This window comes from Falco punctatus, assembly GCF_963210335.1.
Source record: "Falco punctatus genome assembly, chromosome: 9".
NCBI lineage: Eukaryota > Metazoa > Chordata > Aves > Falconiformes > Falconidae > Falco > Falco punctatus.
The window spans coordinates 32,865,356-32,886,515 of NC_137589.1; the positions used below are offsets into that span (position 1 = coordinate 32,865,356).

Sequence of the window (21,160 nt, forward strand, 5' to 3'; positions counted from 1 at the left end):
AGACAAGTGTACAAGAGCAAGGCACAATTTTGTCCTCAGGTGGCAAGTAATGAAGTGTCTCTGCTCAGTACAAGTATTTTTACTTCCCTTAAGTAACAGGAAAAGAAAAGCACTGAAAGTAGCAGTTCCCAAGAAGCTAGCAGAAAACATGGGACAAGTTCAGAACTGCCAGCCCTGTTTTAACTAGCATACTTCTTGTGTTGCAAAAATTGCTGCTTGAAAATTAACAGGAAATAAGCAAGACAAACTCCAGCCCCACCATGAACCTGTTTCACAGGCAGCTTCTTTGCTTGAAAATATGAAGCCTCCTGAGAAATCAGCATCATTTCCAGAGTGTCATGATGATGACACAAAACCAAAATGCTTTGAGAACACCGTCTGTTTCTGAACATCTTGGCCTGTGTTTTGCACCATGCGTCGAAGAATTTCTCTGTGTTCTTTAGGTTGTGTTTATTCAAGTGATAACAATTTGAAGGCTCCACTGAGAAAGACAACAGAACTGGCAAAGGGGAGAGAACATCCCTTTGAGGACCCATAATCTAAATAACACTTCTCAAGTCTGCACAGTCTTCCAACAGAGTATGGTTGGTAATACCCCACTACTACAAATGTTGCTCTTCATCCCGAGGGAATGCTAAACAAGCAAAAAACCTGCTTCAACAGCAGATGTCTGACAGATAACCATTTTTACCCTGCCATCCAAATTCTTACCTGCTTTTTAATCCAAAACACTAAAACTGAAAGGAGAATGTAATCTCTTTCCCTAAACATAAAGCAAACCTGTTGTCATGTGCAAGGAGGCTCTGAAGGCTTCACTTACATGTGCTCTTCTCATGCCTTCCGTTTCTGATGCATTCTTCACAGCTTTTGCAATGCAGATGGGGGTATATGGGGTGAGGTATCTGTAAGCCTGCAGCAGAAGGACAGGGATTACTTGTGGATTAGTCAGACTACATAATCCTAGAGGTTTAATATCTCAGCCTGGCCATAATTTGTACTTTGGCGGTCTCTCTCAACCTTCAGTGCTGTGAGACACTGGTTGCCAGTAGTCAGATAAAGTGTACTGGGGAATAAAGAGAAACAGTCCCTGACTGAAGAAAGAACAGCCACAGAGAAATCCAAGGAACTAAAGAGTTAACAGCTTGCCACGAAGCAGGGTGAAGATTTGGATGTCTTAAATACCATACATATCAATATCTGAGCCATGGGTTTCATGTTGCTGATGTACACTATAGGCCAAGAGAAAGCCAGTAAGAAACACCAATCCCAGGGACTAAGGTGGAGTTTAGGCTGTGCAAAGAGACCTAAAAAGTCACCTTTATTTGTTACTCGTCACCCCCAAGCAGCAAGGAGCAAAAGGTACCCAGCCTGGGTACCAAGCACTGGAATTGAACCTGGCAGGCCCCTCAAGACTCTGACTTCTCCAGCACTGAGCATCATCACTTCTAACGATCAGCAGCTCTGACAAACACATTGAAGCCCCAAGAAACATGAAAGGCCTTTGCAAAGATGAGCTTTACATGCCACCCACTTTTGAAAGAAACTTACATCAGCAGTTCGAGCCAAAGCTTTCCTGTGCCTGGACAGGGCAGCCCTGCATTAAGAACTTGCCTTACCACTGTGCACTTCCCCAAACATCAGCTGTCCTTAGATTAGCCGGTTCTGGGCATGTCTTCAGAAATACACCAACTACGGTGACTTGCCCAAGCCTTGCCACCCTTAGCATCAGAAGAAGGAACAAGAACGATGTCTTTTGCCCCACAGTTCTCTGCTCTACCCATTATATATCAGGAGATGGGATAAGCATCTACACAAGCACAGCCCAAGCAGCATGCTGTTTTCCTATTTTCAATGCACCGGCATACAATAAATACCACTCAAATTCATGGGAAAGGCCTGGCAGACCCTCAGCAAAGACCAATTTCACACAAATCCTACCGGCTTACAGTTTTCAAACTCTTAAAAATAGCAAGACAATTATACTATACTATGCAGAAACTAAAGCACTGAAGAAGCCACAAGTCAGGAAAGTCCTTTTATCAAAGTCAGGACAAAACTTCTGAATAGTCAGATTCTTAGATTGGCTTGGCTTTTTAGAGTCTGGTAGGTTCTATTAATCTTCTGTGAAAAGCATATTTACATGCAGCTGTAGGCAGATCTACAAAGGGTTTGCAGATCTGTGTTAATAATGGACTGGATTTTCGCCAGCGTCAATATTTGGCTTTCATGGAGACGGACAGTAGATGGACTTCTAACACTGGGGTTCTTCAAAGCACCCCAGGCTAGTTGTTCAGCTGGTGTAAAGTGGTGTACAGCTGGAGAAAAAGGCCCAGCATGAGGAACTGGGAAACGTTTGGCTCTTTCAGTGACTAAGTGATTTTTAATCAAGACATTTCAGTCCTTCCTCTCCTGCTTTCTAATGCACAGTTCCTTGAGGCAGGGAAGACACAAAGCTGAGACCACTCTTAGAATTCCTGTGCACTGAAAAAGCCTTCAGGCCTCATGAGTTAGCTCTGTTGTCACAGGTATGGCTGTATCATACACACACCTGCAGCACAACCACGCAGCACATGAAACAGGCAGGAGATACCTGCTTGCCTGGTGGAGCAGAAACCTGGTGGTGTGTGAATGCAGACCTACAGCCAAACACTTTTTACCATTTCGTTCTTCCTTCAGCAACTCCTTCAACTGAGCCCTGCGATTCTCAGGTAGGAAGCCCAGACTGTTTAGTAACCTAGCACAAGCACCGATTGTGTTCCGTGGGTCTTCCAAGGCAACATCTGGAAAATACTCACTGGTCCCTAACTCCCACCCATATTTACTCACAGTACGTGTTTGGTACTAAATAGCTTTGTAAACCGGATGGCATTCCAGGGAACGTGAACTCTGGCAAACAAGAGATGTACACAAGATGCATGGAAACCAGCTTATTTGCTCATAGTTGCTGGTGTGTCTTTCCCTGAGTATCTCCTTTCATGACTACTGGAATATTAAGTGGACTGCATGACTCCCAGACAGCAAAGTTCAAGGGTAAGATATAGCACATAAAGCTGTACAGAAATTATTCTGATGCTGCAACTGTCCCTCAGCAGACACACTCACTGCATGGGCAACCAGTGCCTGCAGGTTGTATGTGTCCTCGCAAGGTTCCCTGCTGCAATAGCTCTATCACCCTGTCCCTCCTGTCTTTGGTACTGGATGCCACATATTGCCTGATTTGCTTTAGTGGCTTGAAGATATAAGGGGAACCATCTTCGGACGCTCAGATCAAGCCAGATGCCCCCTCCCGAAAATCCTGCTCAACATCCCTGCTTCAGTTTCTGCAAGTTTCCAGCTCTCACTGCTGGTCCACATAAGGCTGATGCTCCATCCATGGACAGAATGACCCGAATTCACCCTGTTTCCTCCCCCTCTCCCCTCTCTCACTATACTGGTCTTATCTTAAGCTGACAATTCTTTGGATAAATCAGCTTAGCAAACTGGAAGGGCAGCTCCAGCGAGAGCAACCCCAGGATTAACAACCTCTCGATACCTCAGCATAGCTGGATCCCTTCTGCACAAGCTGCAGCCTGCATCATGCTTTGCAGAGGGGAAGCTGAGGCCAGCTGCCCTTACTAACACTGTTCCTGACCACGCTGAGCAGAGAGAAGTATTTTCCCTTGCATGGGCTACTAACCTTGGGAATAGCCTCAGTCAGAGCATAGCTGGCTTTGTCACTGAGCCACACTTTCTCCTTGGCTGAGAGGCCTGCACCAACAGCCTGTAGCTCCGACACGATAGATCCATAGGGCATCACCTGGATCTTAAACTCAGGCTCCAGGGTACAGTCGAGCTGTAAGTGCTCCCTCACAGCTGGGTCCATCATCCGGTCACCATCAATGAAGAGCCTGAGAAACAAATTGGACAGAACAGATAGGTGGGACCACATCTGATAGTGACTGCAGTAAAGAAGGGAAGGAGAAACCATTATGGTGACATTTCAGGGAGAAAGGAGTTAGTTAATTATGCACTATACTTTGGCCTATATTGTTTTAACCACTGCTCTTCACACAACTTAAATCCTGCTTTGAAATTTAGACGTATCACCCTGCTAAGAGGAAAGGAGCTGATAACATTTTTGTTTGTATGACACATTCAAAATGGCTGCATCCCATCATTACGCTTCATGCAGCAGAGAATAAAGAGAGGCAAATAGTGCCCATTCTCTAATTTTTAAGGGCAACATCTGGAAATTGAAAAGCTACTGTTCCAAGTACCACATTGTTCTTGCTTTTACTGGATTGGAAAGTTCAGCTCCACCTTCACATACAACTGGTACTCACCCAGCCAGGTTTTACCTCAGACGCATATAGCTAGCAGATTCATCTCTTTTTCTTCTAAAGACTTATGCTTGCTGAGGCTCATTATATGGGGCAGTCACAGGAAAGAAGCCTTCTGTCATAAGCCAGCCCTGAAACTTTCCTACACAGTCCCTGCAGTTTTGAAGTGACTCATCAATGACATTAGAGAAAAGTTTTCCAATGTCCAGGCCAATGTTGGCTCTTACCCACACTTCACCCAGGGCTCCAAGGGCCCTCCGCATTATTTCAGGGTGACAGAGGGCTCAGCCATCATACCCACAGTCACCCAGCGAGACAGCAAAGGTGCTGAGGAGTGCAGCAGAGCTCTTCGCTGCCTCTGTAGCTCTGCTCAGGGGAGGAGAGTAATTAATGTTCAAACAAAGTGCTCAGAAAGGACATTAAAGTGCCCAAGTGTAGGTGTTTTGAAAAGACAAATGCTTTGCTAGAACAGCTCTCCCACAGAAAAATGTATCTTGGGGGACAGAAGAGGGGAATACAAGCACCTGATTGTGTTCATTCCTATGACGGCGTATGCAAAAAACACAGGATTGTACTCAACATCAGAACCTCGGAGGTTGAAAAGCCCTGGAAAATAAGAACGCCAAGAATCACAGTCCTGGTTCATCTTTTGTAACATTAGAGAAAGCCAAAAATAATCTCAGCAAAACACAGTCAAGCAATGAGTCGTCACGGGTACAGGCCGTGGGTCCAGCTCCCACCCAGCTGTCCCACGTCCTGCTGTTTTTCCCGCAATCCTAAGTTTTTGCCAGGAGATGGCACCAGAACTGCAGTTTAAACTCTCCCATCGGGCAAAGAAATGGGGTTTAACTTCTAAAGGAGGGCTGGCTTGGAAGAAACCAGACACAGGCCAAAAAAAAAAAGACAAGGACACACGCTAAAAAGAAAAAAAAAGTAGTGTTTGCCCTTTCTTTTCTGTGTAATGCAGCAAAAGCTCACTTCTCAACAGCCAGGAGACAATGTTACAAGTTACCATTTCATTCCAATCCTTTTGATACTTGAAGGAAGAGGGAGACAGCCTAGGCAAGACTAAAATACTCCAAAGAGGCTTCATTTAGGTGCCTCCAACGTCTCAGCCTGAGACTGCATAGTCCTAAGGTTTTTCACAAAGGTTTTATGCCACAAAATTTCAAAGTCAAGAGGGGAAGTAGATGTGCAGCATCTCCAAATCTCTGATTTTAGGGTCAAATAAAAACCCCAGGGTATCCAATTAGCTGAAATGAGTTACTCAAAGCAGTAAGGCCAGCCAGCAGGACAGCTGGGAAAAGAACCAACATGTCCTAAATCACAACCCAGCACTGTATTCATTGAACTGTGCAAATTCTGCCACAAAAGTAAAAATAGAGTTTGATTCTCCCCAGGGAAGGAGTAGGTCACTTGAAAGCAGGAAAGAGCCACAAAGAACTCTTCACTGCATGGGTACAAACTTCCTCTCTCAGCCGACTCCCAATGCAGTAAGGAGGCTACAGCCTCCTCTGAGGCTCTCTATATCCCTAGAAACTTGTCTGGAGTTTAATACAGTGAATTGAATTAGATAAAATTAAAGGCAACTTCTCCCCCTTTTGGGCAGGAAATCAACCAGGCACCCAGCAATAAGCTTCTCTCATGACCTCCTCTGGTCCATCTTAAAACCCTTGATTCATAACCCAGCTTGGCTTTGCTGTAGACATTCCATCTGAAACCACCTCAGGGCACCAATTTATCATTAATTTAATTGGAGATGCACCTGAAAAGGTGAGACACACAATCTCTACTCACACAGGCCTCCCCAGGGAGGAGTCCTATTCACCACTCTCAGAAGTACTTCTTTCATGAAACAAGTGTCTTTGCTCAGTGTCACAGATCCAGGAGAGCCTGCAGACCTCAGCAGGCTGGCTTCACCCAACCCAGCACCAGAGACATTGCACTGGCAGTGCTGGAGTTAGGAACACACCACCTTAATTTCTATCGTTTCATATCAGACACGGGACACAGGCATTAGCAGCACTCACACCCTGCCAGCACTATGCTCCCACTGCACCAGTCTATACACTGGTGATTTCTGCACAAAGGATATACAGCACTAATAACAACAGTCCCAGGGAAATCACTGCTGTTTCTGGCCATTCTCACTTCCTACACACTGGGCTGGGAGCCAGGGCATGGAGACCTAGTCATCCTGGGGCCCCAAACACCGAGGGGACTCTCCAGTGGGACTCTGTGACCCTGGGTTGAAACGATCTGGAAATACAAGTTCAGCCCTGACTTACTTGTTTTAACCAAAGCATTTGCCAAACGCTGGAAAGGTAGAGACTGACTTAAAGAGTGATGACAATTAGGAAGACTACCATGAACGCCGTGTACCCCACCCTCGCCTTACCTATACAAAGCCACATGTTGCATTGCTTTGTTTATAGCCCAGACTTCAGAGCAAAAAAGTCTCCATCTTCCCATAGGGTATGGCAGCATCAGGATATTTTACAGCTAGAAAATCTCACAGGTCTTTTTTTCCCCTTTCAAACTGCCTTAGGCTTTATATATAATCTTCCCTTCCCTTTGCCTGGGCTGTTTTTCAAAGGTGGTGATTTGCTGTGTTTCCTGGGCCAAGAAAGTACTCGGGAGCTGCACTGGTGTATTAAGGCACTAGGTAGAAATACAGGGTCACTGCGACCCATTACCACCACTGCACTTGATACAAGTGACCTCTAACGAACACATTAGCTGTCGTAAGTGCCTCTCACCCTGGCAAGGTTCCTCCTTTCCAAGGACATTTATTTTGTAGGAAGAACTGAGAAAGGCAATGTAAAGACTTACATGCTACTTCATCCAAGGCTGTTACCACAAACCACAGGACTTTCCTCTCAGCCATTTTTGAACGAAGGGCTACAATTTTGTCTCTCCAGCTGACCCCTGCAAAACACAGTATGAAAAGCTACAGTCACCAGCCATACTGGGGATGATGATGTAAGCACAAACCAATGCACTGGGTTTTGGAGGTACCCAAAACATACTGTGCTTGTGCTCCTCATTTCTTTCTAGTAACCGATATGAACTCTCAAACGAGCTGCCCTCCACATATCCATAGATTTATTTTGAAATTATCTAGTAAATGGCTATTTGAAGTTTTGAGGACAATGGGGTCATTAGCTGAGGTCCGATCACCTTCACAACCTATTCATAGTGGATCATATTGCGCTGCAGTAGTGTTTTTCTCCCTACTTTGTAAGAGGAAAGCAAAGGGGACAGGGCAGTAGAAACAGTTCCTGTCTACTGAGAGTTAAGCTTCTTACCTGTATAACTTAGGTCCAGCGTGATGAGAGGCTTGCAGGGTCGCTGAGGACAATCTGTCCAGATTGTATCGATCAGGTTTTCTTTGACGGGCACAAGGTCGTGACCAGCACTCCTCAAGGCTTTGGACATCCTCTTCCACTGATCTACCAAAGGGAAAAAAAAAAAAATTAAGAGTGACGGCTTTGAAGAACACACACTGGTTCAACAACAGCCCCATTCACAGGGGCCATACTCAAGAATCTGAGTCTCCTTCTTTCCATCCAGCCTCTCCTTCCCATTCGTTAAAAACAAAGCAAAAGCTATTACAACTACAGTTCCACAAACACAGCTGCTACAGCCAGTAGCACATACAGAACCTTGCAGACCTGGAGCCTCATGCTTGAGCTGAACAAGTGCTCCAGCTGGGAGACAGAAGTTACTGGAAGAAGCCACCCCAGAGGCTGCTGTAAGGGTGTCTTCTACCCCAGTGCAGAACCACACTAGACCTAAGCTAGACAAGATAAGAGATGGGCTTCCACATAGCCACAAGACTGATCCTTAGCCCATGTGAATCAAGCAAATATCTCCCCTTGACTCCAGTGACCTGTGGATTGGGCTCCGTGTTCTGAAGCATGACTAGATGGATATTCATTCGTCTGATATGAATGGTACCACTCCAGGAATGTGCTTTCTGCAGGGAAAGCTGCAGAGATGCCAAAACCACCAAGCAGGAGTATCAGCGTCAGTTTTGCCTGGGTGTTCTGGCTTACAAGCTGGCCAAGGCATTCAGCAACTTTGTACTGAAGTGCCCATGACGAGCCACAGCACAGGCAAAAGGAAGTTCAGAAGTCTGCTTTTCAACTAAGGTCACTGCAAGCCCAGAGAGTAGTTCTTGTGTTTTGGAGCCAATGCACTGATGTCGAGCTCTCATAATACATGCCTCAAACCAAAATCCAACCTGTTTTGCCTAACAGTTTAAACCAGTTGAAACATCGTTAGCTACATCATACAACAGCTTAGCCAGAGAAGCAAGGAAGCAAAATCTAGTTGCCCAACCCAGAGATAAAATAAAGTAAAACCAACCTGCCGGAATAATGAAAGGGTCCACTCCCACCTTTGAGCCTTCTGGGAGGACACTCACTAGCCAGTCCTCCTGAGTTGGTGTATCTTTCAGACCTTCAGGGATTTAAGAAAAAAAAAGAAAAAAAGAGGTTCAAAGAAGTAGTCATACTGAAGCATTCCCACACTACCCAAAAAGTCCAAGCTAATGCATCAGATACACCTACTAAAGAATGTCTAGACCCATGGGTAAGAAGAGTCACAGGACACTAAAGCAGGAGCAGCAGTGTACCCAAGATATCCCTAAGCCCCTGCTTGATAGGGTATCTCTACAGCACAAGTTGTAACATGTGCAAAGTGACCAAATAGCCTGTGATTGTTTATCAGTGGAGCAGTATCCCAGCCTGCTGTGTACCCATTTTCATGAGTGTCCAGTTGTTATCCATTTGATGTGCAGCTTGCAGGAAGTAGCGTCCATCGGTCCACATGGCTGCATGCTGTTCAGTTACTATGGCAGTACCTAGACAGGAAGGCAGAAAGATGGAGTCATTTAGAGGTGGGCAGTCACCATGCAGAGCCACAGTCAGCAGGGCGAGTGTTTAAAATGCACCCCAACACCCCAAAAGGCAGCTCTGCTCACTGTTCAAAAGTTAGTCCAGTTTCAGTGGAGATATTCACTGTTCACCCTGCACTATGACCTTCCAAATCCTATCAGAGACAGTATGCACAAGGATGCAGCTTAACAAATCACCTCAGATAAATTCAGCTTAAGCATATCTCAGCCAGTCAGTGGAACTGGGTAAATGGGACCTTCCAGACTTTCTGTAACAGAGACTGTGGTCTCCACTTGGCTGTTGTCACAGTAACACATACTGGACATCCCTGGAACTCCTTCCCATCTTCTCATGGGGAGGAAGCCTGGGCTCTGGCCATCCACATGGAACAGCTGTTACTAGGCTAGCAGACATGGGTATCACTCCCAGCTGTCAGCTGCACCCCCTTCCCAAATGTTACAGCTCTAGCAGAGATGGCTGACAGGAAATACAAATATAAACTTCTGCTGGTTCCAGTGCCTGTCCCATTCCACTGACTCCAGATGGAGGGGTGCAGGCAAACAGCTGAGGGACAGTGACATCTCAGCAAGGCACTCTAGCTGCCTTGTCCCTAGCGATTCAGAAAAAAAAACCACAAAAACACCACAGCACAAACAGAAACTGAATCCAAGTCTTTTGAGTCTCTGCATCTTGACCATACTCTCTGGTGACAGAGCCCACATTAGCAGAGTTTCAAATATGAATTCACTGTTTTCTACCAAACTCCCCAACACAAACTTCATTTTAAACTGCTTCAGCCTGAAAAGATGAAGCAAGTAACACAAGATAAGCCCCTGTGTGAAGCCTCACTGATATGCTGAGCACTAGGCTGGGAACACAGACCTTCCAAGTACATAACAAGGGCTCAAAATAGAGAGGAAGGTTACGAAGAGGCCATGCAGAAGGCGTGAAATTAATACAGGATTCATGTTATCCATTAACAGCAGCCCACAGCCCTGGCTTTATCACCTTCCACAGGAGGTCCCAGAGTAGTTCACAGGAACTGATGAATGGACCCTCCAAACACATAGGTAGCAGTATTTATTAAACTGATTTACAGTTGAGGCAGGAGGGGGAAGACCTCAGTAGACACTAAAGTGAGTTTCCAACAATCACACAACAGAGTAAGTTGCAGAGCTTAGGGTACAGTTAAGTTAAAAACTAGATCTCTTGAAACACAGACCTACCCTACAGCCAAGAAAACATCCTGTCTCGGCAAGATAAGCAAACTTTTCCGCAGCGTTCAGTTTCCAAATGCAGTGTTACTGGCCTTGGCTCTGTTTAAACAGAAAGGCTAGCTAAAGTCCATTTACTATTCATCCTGCCCAAATGGGCAATGCAAAATTCTATTCGTACTGGCTGCACATCAAAAGAAATGACTGTAGGTTACAAGCACTACATTGAAGAGTTAATAGGATTTTACTTTATGAGAGGTTCATGCAGGGGTCAAACATTTTCTGGAAACTTGTTATTGCACTGATATTACATAATTCCAGTGGGTAGCCAAGACATAATTCTGCAGATGCTGAAATGAGAAGAAAACAGTCCAAACAAGCTGGATAGGTCTCCTTTTCCATACCGCCTCTATGCCATGAATGAGACTATTTCTTTACAGGGGAATTATGTACGTTAGCAAAAACCCAAGTTCTGGAAAGGTACCTGCAGAGCCATCAAATCCAGAGATGAACGCCCGTCTGCAATCACAGGGTGCAATGTACTCGCTCTAGAAAACAAAAGAGGCAGCAATTATTTATAGCAGCAGGGGAGGGGGGGGGAAATCAGCTGATGAAAAATATTTTGATAAGCTTTTTCTCCTAAAGGACACCACAGAGAGAATGAAAGGAGTTAAAAATTCTGGGCTCTACTCCACTGGAACATTTAATCATCTGTGATTATATTGTATTTACGTCCAACTGGGTCTTTTTTTTTTTTTTTTTTTTTTTTTTTTTTTTTTTTTTTTTTTTAAGCTGCAGCACTTTTCTCCCACAAACATCTGTAAACACTGAAGTACTCTGCAGATGTTTATTTCACACTCAACTTCCCCTTCGGGCAACAAACAAATGCTGCCTTTGAAGCTGCAACGTGAAAGGAAGAGAAACCAGAAGCACCCCTTGATCTTGGGGACCAGAGTAATCAGCACATAAAATCTGTAAAATTCACTATCTCCAGTGAAGTCCCCTCACTGACATTTAAGGTTTTGGCTGGGATAGAGTTAATTTTCTTCATAGTAGCTGGTATGGGGCTATGTTTCGGATTTGTGCTGAAAACAGTGTTGATAATACAGAGACCTTTTCATTATTGCTGAGCAGGGCTTGCACAGAGCCAAGGCCTTTTCTACTCCTCACACCACCCCACCAGCGAGTAGGCTGGGGAAGCACAAGAAGCTGGGAGGGGACACAGCTGGGACCACTGACCCCAACTGACCAAAGGGGTCATGATGTCATTCTTAGCATATAAAGCTGGGAGAAGAAAGAGGAAGTGGGGGGGATGTTCGGGGTGATGGCATTGGTCTTCCCAAATAACTGTTATGCACGACAAAGCCCTGCTTTCCTGGAAACAACAGAAACACCAGCCTGCCAATGGGAAGTGATGAATTAATTCCTTTGCTTTTGCTTTACCTATTAAGCTGTCTTTATCCAAACCCACAAGCTTTCCCACTTTTACCCTTCCGATTCTCTCTCCCATCCCACTGTGAGGGGAGGCAGTAAGCAGCTGCATGGTGCAAGTTGCTAGCTGGTGTTAACCTGCAACAAACAACTTTGTTTTCCACATCAATGACATTGAAAGAAAATCATCAAGATAATAAAACTGTAAAAACTTTAACCCTTATGACCTTCTATAATTAGATGCTGATCCTCTCACTTCTTCCTTGCCTACTGAAAACCCAACTACACCAGCAACCACCAGATCATGGTTTGGTGGGTAAACAGGAATCAAAGACTACTAGTCCATCCTCATCTCAGACCCATCACAGCCTGTTTGTTGACACATCTGTTGGCAGCATTAAAGAAGAGCCTGACAATGCACAGATACCTAACATCCACAGGAGCTGCCAAAATTAAAAGAACAACTGTACCTTGAAGTGGCCCACACACCATTTTTATGGGATTCCATTCTGGCAAGTTCAGAGGTCAGAATTGCTGAGCAGACCTGTTAATTAACTAGCATAACTCAGCAAATCAGCTTAATCCAGGCTGACAGTGCCAACGTTTGAGCTGCAAAACCCCTGGATTTGTACCTTACAAATGGTCTGAAACCAAACTCTGTTACTCTGTCCACAAAGTTCCTCTGTACCCAGCTGTGTTGCGGCAAAAGAAACATTTTAGGGACTCAGCTGAGAAGTCACAGCCCAGTTTTCAGGTGGGTTTAGTTCCTACTGCCATAGATACTGCATTTCCCTGTCTCTGGCCAGGGCTATGTTCAAATCACCTGATTGTGAGAAAATACTCCCTTCAGATATGGTACTCTTCACTGTTCTAAAGGCAGCAGAGGGTTCAAAGCACAGGAGTGTATGAGAAGCACAATCGCAGCACCTGGGACCAACTCTATTTCTGCTCTCAGTCACCCCATGGTCACCCCTCCAGAACAGCTACATCTCTCCCCTCCTTGGAGATGCCCTAGGCAGCAGCTACCAACCATTCACCACACTTGAATCTAAGCCTTGGGACAGAAAAACCCACAGACCAAAAGAGGATCTGGCTGAGTAGTTTTTGCTTTTGTTTGCCACTGAAGATTCCTGGGATATGGTCCCAAGAAATCTTCTATTTTATCCAACCACTAAGGAAAGTTGGCAGAAATGGGGTGGGTATTGAGACCACCGGTGCCCTCATCTCTGAGCCAGTCCAGTTCCCTGTGTCTCTTCCTGTCCAGCCCCAAAGGGCTGTGACACATGCTCAACAACTGTGGGGAGGAGAAGGGTCAGGATACCCACCTTGGGAAGGGATGACTGCCCTCTGCATACCTCTAGCTGATGGGGTGGATCCACATCAGCCCACCACAGCACCACTATCACCACCAATCCCATTCAAATAATGACACAGGCATCAGCAGATAGAGGACAAAGTCATTCAAGCAGCAGAATCAAGCGCCCATTCCCCTGGCTGCCCGTCTCAGCAGTAAGACAGAATGTGAAGGCAGAGTGATGCTGGACCTGAGGAATATTCCACATTTCAGCATCTCCTAATTCAGCCTCTTGACTGCTACAGCTCCCCCCCTCCTACACTTCTCAGCTCAAAGCTGGGATACCATCTCCCAGGGTCCAACGCCTAAAGGGGATGCTGGAAATTTCCCACTGTGGATCGTATCACTAAGAACATCTCAAATCAGACCAGCAATTTCTCTTCCCTTTCTCTTGACCAATGCAGCAGAGGCTACAGGCTAGTCTGCTTGTGCAAACAAGCAAACTCACATTCACGGGAAGGGTTAACACTGAGCTAGCTGCATTAACAGCATAGAACAATGAAATAGATTAAAACAATTTTTAATCTAAAAGAAAGGAAAAAAAAAGTCTGTTAGTCTAGGTCAGCTTTTACTAGATCTAAAACTATCAAAGACCTTGACTACATGGGAAATACCTCATGCTGTCCCATTCACAGGCAAATCCAGGGAATGTTTTAAGAGTTTACAATGAGGCAGATGGGCTTTAGAAGGGAGTATGAGGGATCTGGAAAGGAAGATGGTTCATTCATCTGTCAGTCTGAATTCTTGCACGCCCACCTGTTCTGTTCCATGCAGCAACCCCCACTGTGCAAAGATAAGTCCATGTTTTGCACGAGCTAAAATTACAAGGGGAACACCTGCACACGCCACACAAAGTACAGGCCGCAGCACAGTCAGAGCAAGGTATTACCCTGAGGCTTGTCTTGAAGCTCCAATGACCTTCACCCTGGCTCTCCTCAGGCCTTTCAAGTCTGCTTTCCACCACACCTGTCAGTCCTTGACATGCAGACAAAACCGGGGCTGCATCACAGAAACCCTCAGCTAAGCCAGGAGGAACCACAAAAAAAAAAAAAAAAAAAAAAAAGTGGTGCTTATCACCAGAACCTGCACAGTTGGGCCATTAACACGTAAAAGCTTATTCTATCCTAAGGTTAACCAAGATCAGCAAGGAAAAGTACAGCTTGCTGCCTTTAGAGCTATGACACTGATGCCTTAAAGAACAAACACTGCTGTGTACTTGGAGGGAGGTCGGTATTCACTGCCAAGAACCTAACTGCATTGGTAAGAACTGGAACAGGTCAGCGCAACCTGTGCACAAATAGTCTCTTGCTTTATAACTCTGCTGATTCCTCGGCTCAGAACAAGTGTGTGTCAGAGGAGCCAGCTCTGAGCAGAAGACAGCATCGTTGCCAATTCAAACATGGGGCCCTGAGCTGGGCAGGTGCTTCCTTGATACAGAAGACCAGCCAGATCTGACCAAATTTGTTTTCACCAAGTCAAGGCCCTGGGGGTAGAAGCCAGCCCCAGTTAAGCTGTGACTGGCTCCAAACCCAAGCCCTAATCCAAACATCATTCCCTCCCATTAAGAAGAAAGCTCCTCCAATCTCTGAATATTCCCATATGGGCAAACTTCAAATTCAATGTAAACCGGGTGACTCAACACAAAAATGAATCCCGTGTTTACCACTGCAACACCCCAAAAGGTCAGACAGGTATTTTTAACCAAACCACAAAGGATTTAGGTGCTTCATTTCCAAAAGCATGGCATTTCACCCTTTCATGATCCTTTGACACCTCCAGCCACAAGATCCACCCAGCGCTCATGTAAGGAAGCAGGGCTCTTTGTATGGACTTCAGCCTACTTCTGGCTGGTTACTCCCCTCCTTTCTCACCAGCCTTTGGACCACCCATGTCCCCAAGCAAACAGTCCATTTATTCTGACTTCTTATCACCAGCATCAAAAGTTTCAAAAATCAAAGCAGCCAACATTCAGGGCTGGCTACAAGAGCCACAAGTCCAAGGTAACAGGAGCCTTGGTTAAGCCAGAGTCAGAGCCAGCTGTGTTTGAGAAGCTCTGCAAGTCTTTCAGCTCTTTACACAACTAAGCATAGAAAGCAAAGGATACAACTGGTGGCAAGCCTCCTGGCAGTATTACAACCTAAGCCTTCTAGCCTTGGCTGGAAAACCAATATGAAAAGCATCACAGAGCTCAGAGCTCAAACCCCAAACATCCACAGTGTTACAAAGAGAAATTAGTCAGCAAGTTGCAGCATCAGAGTGTATCAGCATCGGACCAATCCAGGGGTTCCTTTGCAACCAAGAAGGGAATAAAGTTTCCCCCAATCTAAACCCTTTGTCAGCACCACAGGAGGGAAAGCCCTTTTTGTTGACAAGTTCTCTGATGTGGATCCCAGGACAGCCTCAGGAACAGCTGAGAGAGGAAAGGACAGCAATAAGTAGCTTGGGTTGTGGGGAGGAAATGGCTCAAGCCACCAGAAGCTTGGGTATCATTAAACCACAGTCTTCTGAGTCATGGAGGGAGCTGCCTAAGAGCAAAATCTGACTGCAGGGCTGTAAAGTTCTTTATTTGCGTGCAATAAACAAATGCTTTCCTGGAAGATGAGGAAGCTGCAAACCTCAGCTCGTGACAGTTTACCTGGAATCAGTAGGCCTGCTCCGGGATCAACAGGTTCCCACCAATGCTTAAAATGGCACCAATTCCCAAACCTCACAGACAAAATCCTGCACTAGCTAGTCAAGAGGCGCCAGAATCATCAGCTTTTAGTAATTGTTTCCATTCAGATAGATTCGCTCTGCAGAGAAACCTGACCAACTTGCCCGGCAGGAAATAGCAACATGGGGTTCTCTGCTTAACTGCATTCTGTCAAGGAAAAGAAAGCAACAGAAAAACCCAGAAGTCCTGAGGGTCACATTCTTCAACTCACATGACAGCACTTAACGTCTAGTGAAATGAAACCAGAGTTATATATGGACAGAGGCAGCTTGAGGCAGGAATGCAGCAGACAATAGCAGCTGCAGAAAACTGCCTTCCCTCTACCTGCCCAAGTTTGGATCTCCCTAAGAGGAAACATGATGCTGCACATATGGTCCCAAGGCGCAGGCAAGTCTGGACCCAGCTCACCCCAGTGCAAAGTCAAGGGCAAAGGTCCTGATTCAGTTTTATTTTGCTCTCGTGCACCCTGGGGTAAAAGGGAGCTTTGGGTGTGAGCCAGGAAAGCTTCAGGTCTTTTGTTTCCTGAAAATGGCTGAGGAGGGAAAAACCCTTGGAAGTTCTTGGGTCTCCTAACAGCAGAGTGAAACTAGCATATGAGCAGGTGGGGAAGGTAAAAGGCAGTTCAGCAATTTAAAATTTATGTTACGGACTACAGAAATCTTAACAGTGGAAAACTGCACACAACACAGTTACCGCCATGGGTTACCACCCTGGGCCCAGACTTCCCTCCTGTCTTTAGTGCACAAGACAAGCTGATGCAGAGCAGCATCAAAAGAGAAGTGTCATTGCAACACATCACCTCACTGCTCTCCAAAGGCCCCTCCCTCTGCATGGAATCTGAAGGGCTTTAGCATAAGACAGCAATTCCAGCAAGAACTGGATGTAGCAAAGGGAAAGCTCTGCAACCAGTCCTTCGCCACCTCGCTTAAGAGTTATGCGTTGATCAGGAGGTGCTAATGGGGAAACTAAAGCCCAGATAATGCCCCTTCCTCCCCTAGTAAATCTTTTCTTCCCAACAGCCAGGATGGGGACAGCAAGTGCTCTGGCAAGCTCCCTTTTTTACAGCGTGAGCTCCCTGGAGACAATCTGATGAGAAGCTGCTGGTGGAACATCCATGCTGATTTGTTACAAGAACATAAAAACTCCAGTCTCCTGAACAGACTCCAGAAACTTTTTCCAACATGATGCTTCTCAGGTTACCCAAGCTTTTATGCTAGAACCATTAAAGCAAGTGAATGAAGGATGATTTTAGTTATCCCTGGCTTTTATTTCTTGTAGGGAAGGAAAGTGCAATCATTCTTATAATCCATCCATCCATCCATACCTGGTGAGCATCTCCAGAGGGCACTATGTAGGCTTGCACAGGCTCCTGGACATACTTGGGACTCTTCATCACCTGCCGAAGTTGCTTCAACAGCTCTGTTGTAATTTTTGGACTCATCTTCCTACCTGCAACTGAAATAAAGTACAAAACTTCAGAGCTTCTCCAGCCATCCCAGGCCACTCACACACACAGGCTGGAGGCCATCACCACTGAAAACTCCCCTTGAGGACAAGTGTGCCAACATCACCCCTCCCAGCCAAGAATTTCTCCTGTCCTATCACTTCACTTGTGTTCCTTGAGAATGAGGGATCAGGTTGAGGCCACAGAGACAAAGCTGGTCCATGCCGTAAAGGACCTTTCCCATCTCATCAAGCACTGACATGCCCAGTAATAATGACACGCAAGCTTAACATGTGCCAACCCTCCTTGCATGTGGGCAGCACCAAGAAACAGAGCACCTCAGACATGCCTTATGACAGCCAGGAAAGGTCTCGGCATGTCACACAGATGGTCCCAAATACCCACAGATCAGAAGTAGCCCCACCCATCATATGCAAAAAGAACAGCTTCCAGTCTTTTCACCCTGGGGGCAGAGATGCCGTGGCTTATACGCCACAGCAAGCCACACACATCAAGACTCGGAAACGGACAAGTTAAGGTGGCGATTTTTAGAAGTTTCACTATAGCCCAGGTTTTCATAGTGGATTGGTGACCAGATTAACTCAGGGCAAAGAAATTACTCCCAAGGACATACACAGGGATGTGTTCAGTGGCCATATTTACCTCTGGGCTGCACATTAGTTCACCTAGCAGGAAGAATAGCCCATTGAGCTCTCACAAGTGACTGCCAGGGGACAACTAGGGATGCTTAAGGGAACCTTCTCTGAAGACCTTTGGCAAATGCTCTGCAGATCTCAGCTGGTGTCAGACAGGCAGGGATGGGGCACACGCTAAATGAAGACAGCAGATCAGAGGGCAAAACAAGGGCACAGGCCAATTATCCTCCCTTGCAGTGGTTTTGCAACAGATGTATCTTTAGCATTGCAGTGAATATCAGCCTCTCAATTTACTACCCAGAAACCATCAATAGCTGGGTCCCGCTGGGAGCACCGTGCACAGTGATGCATCAGGCCATGCTGCTGTGCTGGCACGAATGAAGGCTGCAGTGGAAGGCACGAGCTGATTGCAGAGGATATTCAAGCTGTGGGGGAGGCCTGGCCTGAAAGCCTATGGAAACCAAGTAACCTGAACTTCAGAAGAGGTTCTCTCCGTCTTTTCTTCACTCACATCTCCAAAGGGTGCCCAAAGTGGGATATTCCCCTTCCCATTTCTCTATCCATTCCTTTCAAATTTTTAAGAACATGCTGGGATCCTACAACTTTAATGCTGTCGCTTTCCAGGGCAAGATTGGTAGGCTCTGTGCTGCCTGAACACCAGCTATGCAGTATGTTGTTCTGACCAGTGCACTCCACAGCTCACTTCACAGCCATGTCTACAAACAGATCATAGGTGGGAGAAGCAAATAGTATGAAACTCAAACATTTTTTGCTTATCGAAGCACTTACTCTATTTATGCCTCTATAACTACCCAGAAGCCCAAGAGACATTACAGTCTTATGCCAAAACACAATAAGGCAGAGTCCCTGCCCTGTGATGTTTGCCATCTACACAAGGCGGCAGAAAACCTGCCTCCATTTCACAAGCCACAGGAAGACATGATTTGACCAAGGTCACACAGCAGCGTTGTGACCAAGCCAGGAACTGAACCAAGGTCTGATGCATCCAGGTGTAAAAATCTGAAACCAAGACCACCATTCACACATCTCATCCCACGAAGTTTAGAGCACACCAGGCTTGTTGTGACTGACTGTCTGCCCACAGGTGCACTATGTTTTACAACCCAGACCACAAGAAGCAAATCAAGCTCAAAAGGCACCATACACTAAATCCTCAAACTGGTATCTTGACTCCAGTGCCTTTTCTGGGATTAGATTACACCTCAGATTTATTTCCAGGACAAATTCATAGGCTACACTGAACTTTATTATACTGTGATTGTTTTTGTCTGTCCGTTGTAACAAGTTGCTGTAACACTCTATAATACTGCTGCTGATTTATGTTCAGACAGAGGAAAAACAGAAAGGAGAGAGAGCAACAACACAGCAACTGGCCAGCAGAAAAAAATCCCTTTCTACAAACTCATAAGGACACAGCTTCCTTTCTCGACCTGCACTTTGTCTCCAGAAGCCTGAAAGTCTCATTTAAATAGGCAAGGAATGACAAGGCTTTGCCTTGTAATAAAGCTTCTTGCTGACAAGCTACAGTTTCCTTAGCAAGCAAGAGATTCTCTCAAGGCTAAAAATAATAATAATAATAATAATAATAATTCATTTAATTTATAAGTACTCTCACTGTTGAAAGATTTGCTTGCAAATATTAAAAATGCAACAAAGCTAGATTAGCAACAAAAGCCATGTTAAGAAGAACATCTAACTTAGACAACCCCTACAGTATAAGAAATCACTTTAAAAAAAAACCCTTCACAAACCTTCCAATAAAATTGTCTTCAATTTCCAGAGAAAGAGAAGCTATTTTCTCCCATATCTTTGGTAGTCATTTACTCTGGTCCCCCACAGGTGACCTTTCCTTTCTTGGCCGTAACTATAAGCCTCTACCAAGTTAAAACATCTTCTCTATCATTATTTAATCACTCCAAACACAGCTCAAATGAAGATAGTGGATTTAGCAGTGCAAGACACAGTCCCCTTCTCTGACCTAACTTTTTCAAAGGTATCAGACTGCCATGTTACCTGCCTCTGTAGCTCCCCACGTCTGGACGCTTCTTGCCTCTGCTCATGCACAATACCATTCAGCTCTTTGCTTGGCCTTCATAAGCTCCACTGTGCCTGAGAAAGCAAAGGGCAAAACTGAAACAGCTAACAAACTTTGCCCCCCCATAAAACATTCTTATTCCCCAGCAAAGAGCTGAGAATGCACTAATACTATGTTCCACTGGCAAGATTAGAGATGCACTGAGGGTGAACCGTGGGGGAACAAGGAACATCAAGGGCCAGGCACTTGCTTGTCAAGACTTACGATTAAATCTTGCAAGCATGTGCTGTTTTATGCCAATTTGGTTTTGCAATCCTTCCGTCAGAGGGCACTCCCCATTTTACACATGGGGAAACTAAGGCAGAGAAGCAGCAACTTGCAAAGTATCAATACAGCATGATGGCAGTCAGAGGTGGATCCCAAAATCTGGCATTGTCTAGAATTACATTACCTACACCTCACCCAAACTGCAGGGAGTCAGTTCTCCAAGAGCCCAGGCCAGATCCTACCCGGACAGCATCTCCATCAGACATGCAGGGTAAAAGGATGACCACAAAAATGTTGCCGGGGAGCCAGACACCTCCTCCTGCCTCCTTCATGCACACAGCGCGATGGGCTGCTGCAGCCCCAGGCCAGCAACGGTCGGGGACAGCAGGCCTGCTGCCTCGGGGGCACGGCAGGGCCGCGGCGGGGAGGCAGGCAAGGCCAGCCAGTCAGGCTGCATCGGGGTTGCCTGTGGCTGCTGTGTTAGACCATCCTGAGGGTTTACGTCCTGTTTGCTTCAGATAGGCTCGTCCTCCTGTTAATTGCCTTTTCGTTTTCTCTTTTATGAATAAACTTGTTCAAAACAAGCACGTAAGCTCGCATTATCAGGAACCAGCAGCACCACCTCAAAACCAGGCCTCTCTGGCCAGGGCTGGCCACAGGCAGGGCAGCCCAAGCACTCCCGTACCGAGGCACAGACCCCACGACTCGCGCCCCTGGCACCCACCGACACTCCAAACCCACCGGCAGCCCACCCGGGCCGCACCCGGGCCTCCCCCAGCCCCACGCAGGGCTGACAGGGCCGCTC

General features: G+C 46.0%; 1 protein-coding gene across 2 annotated transcripts in view; it reads right to left on the reverse strand.

Annotated features, from left to right (window-relative positions):
• Window positions 1–21,160, reverse strand: part of XPNPEP1 (X-prolyl aminopeptidase 1) — a 32,051-nt gene that overhangs the window by 10,615 nt on the left and 276 nt on the right. Inside the window, exons 2-11 of one of the 2 annotated variants that reach the window (XM_080403464.1) lie at window positions 20,067–20,162; window positions 17,257–17,387; window positions 10,919–10,982; window positions 9,082–9,186; window positions 8,691–8,783; window positions 7,628–7,771; window positions 7,152–7,247; window positions 4,844–4,925; window positions 3,677–3,887; window positions 821–910 (exon numbers count right to left, since the gene is read on the reverse strand). In XM_080403464.1, coding sequence (XP_080259590.1) covers window positions 821–910; window positions 3,677–3,887; window positions 4,844–4,925; window positions 7,152–7,247; window positions 7,628–7,771; window positions 8,691–8,783; window positions 9,082–9,186; window positions 10,919–10,982; window positions 17,257–17,373 — 1,002 coding nt within the window. In that variant the 5' untranslated portion in view covers window positions 17,374–17,387; window positions 20,067–20,162. Of the gene's footprint in view, window positions 1–820; window positions 911–3,676; window positions 3,888–4,843; window positions 4,926–7,151; window positions 7,248–7,627; window positions 7,772–8,690; window positions 8,784–9,081; window positions 9,192–10,918; window positions 10,983–17,256; window positions 17,388–20,066; window positions 20,163–21,160 lie in introns of those variants that run through there. The other variant, XR_013930613.1, reaches the window with a different exon arrangement.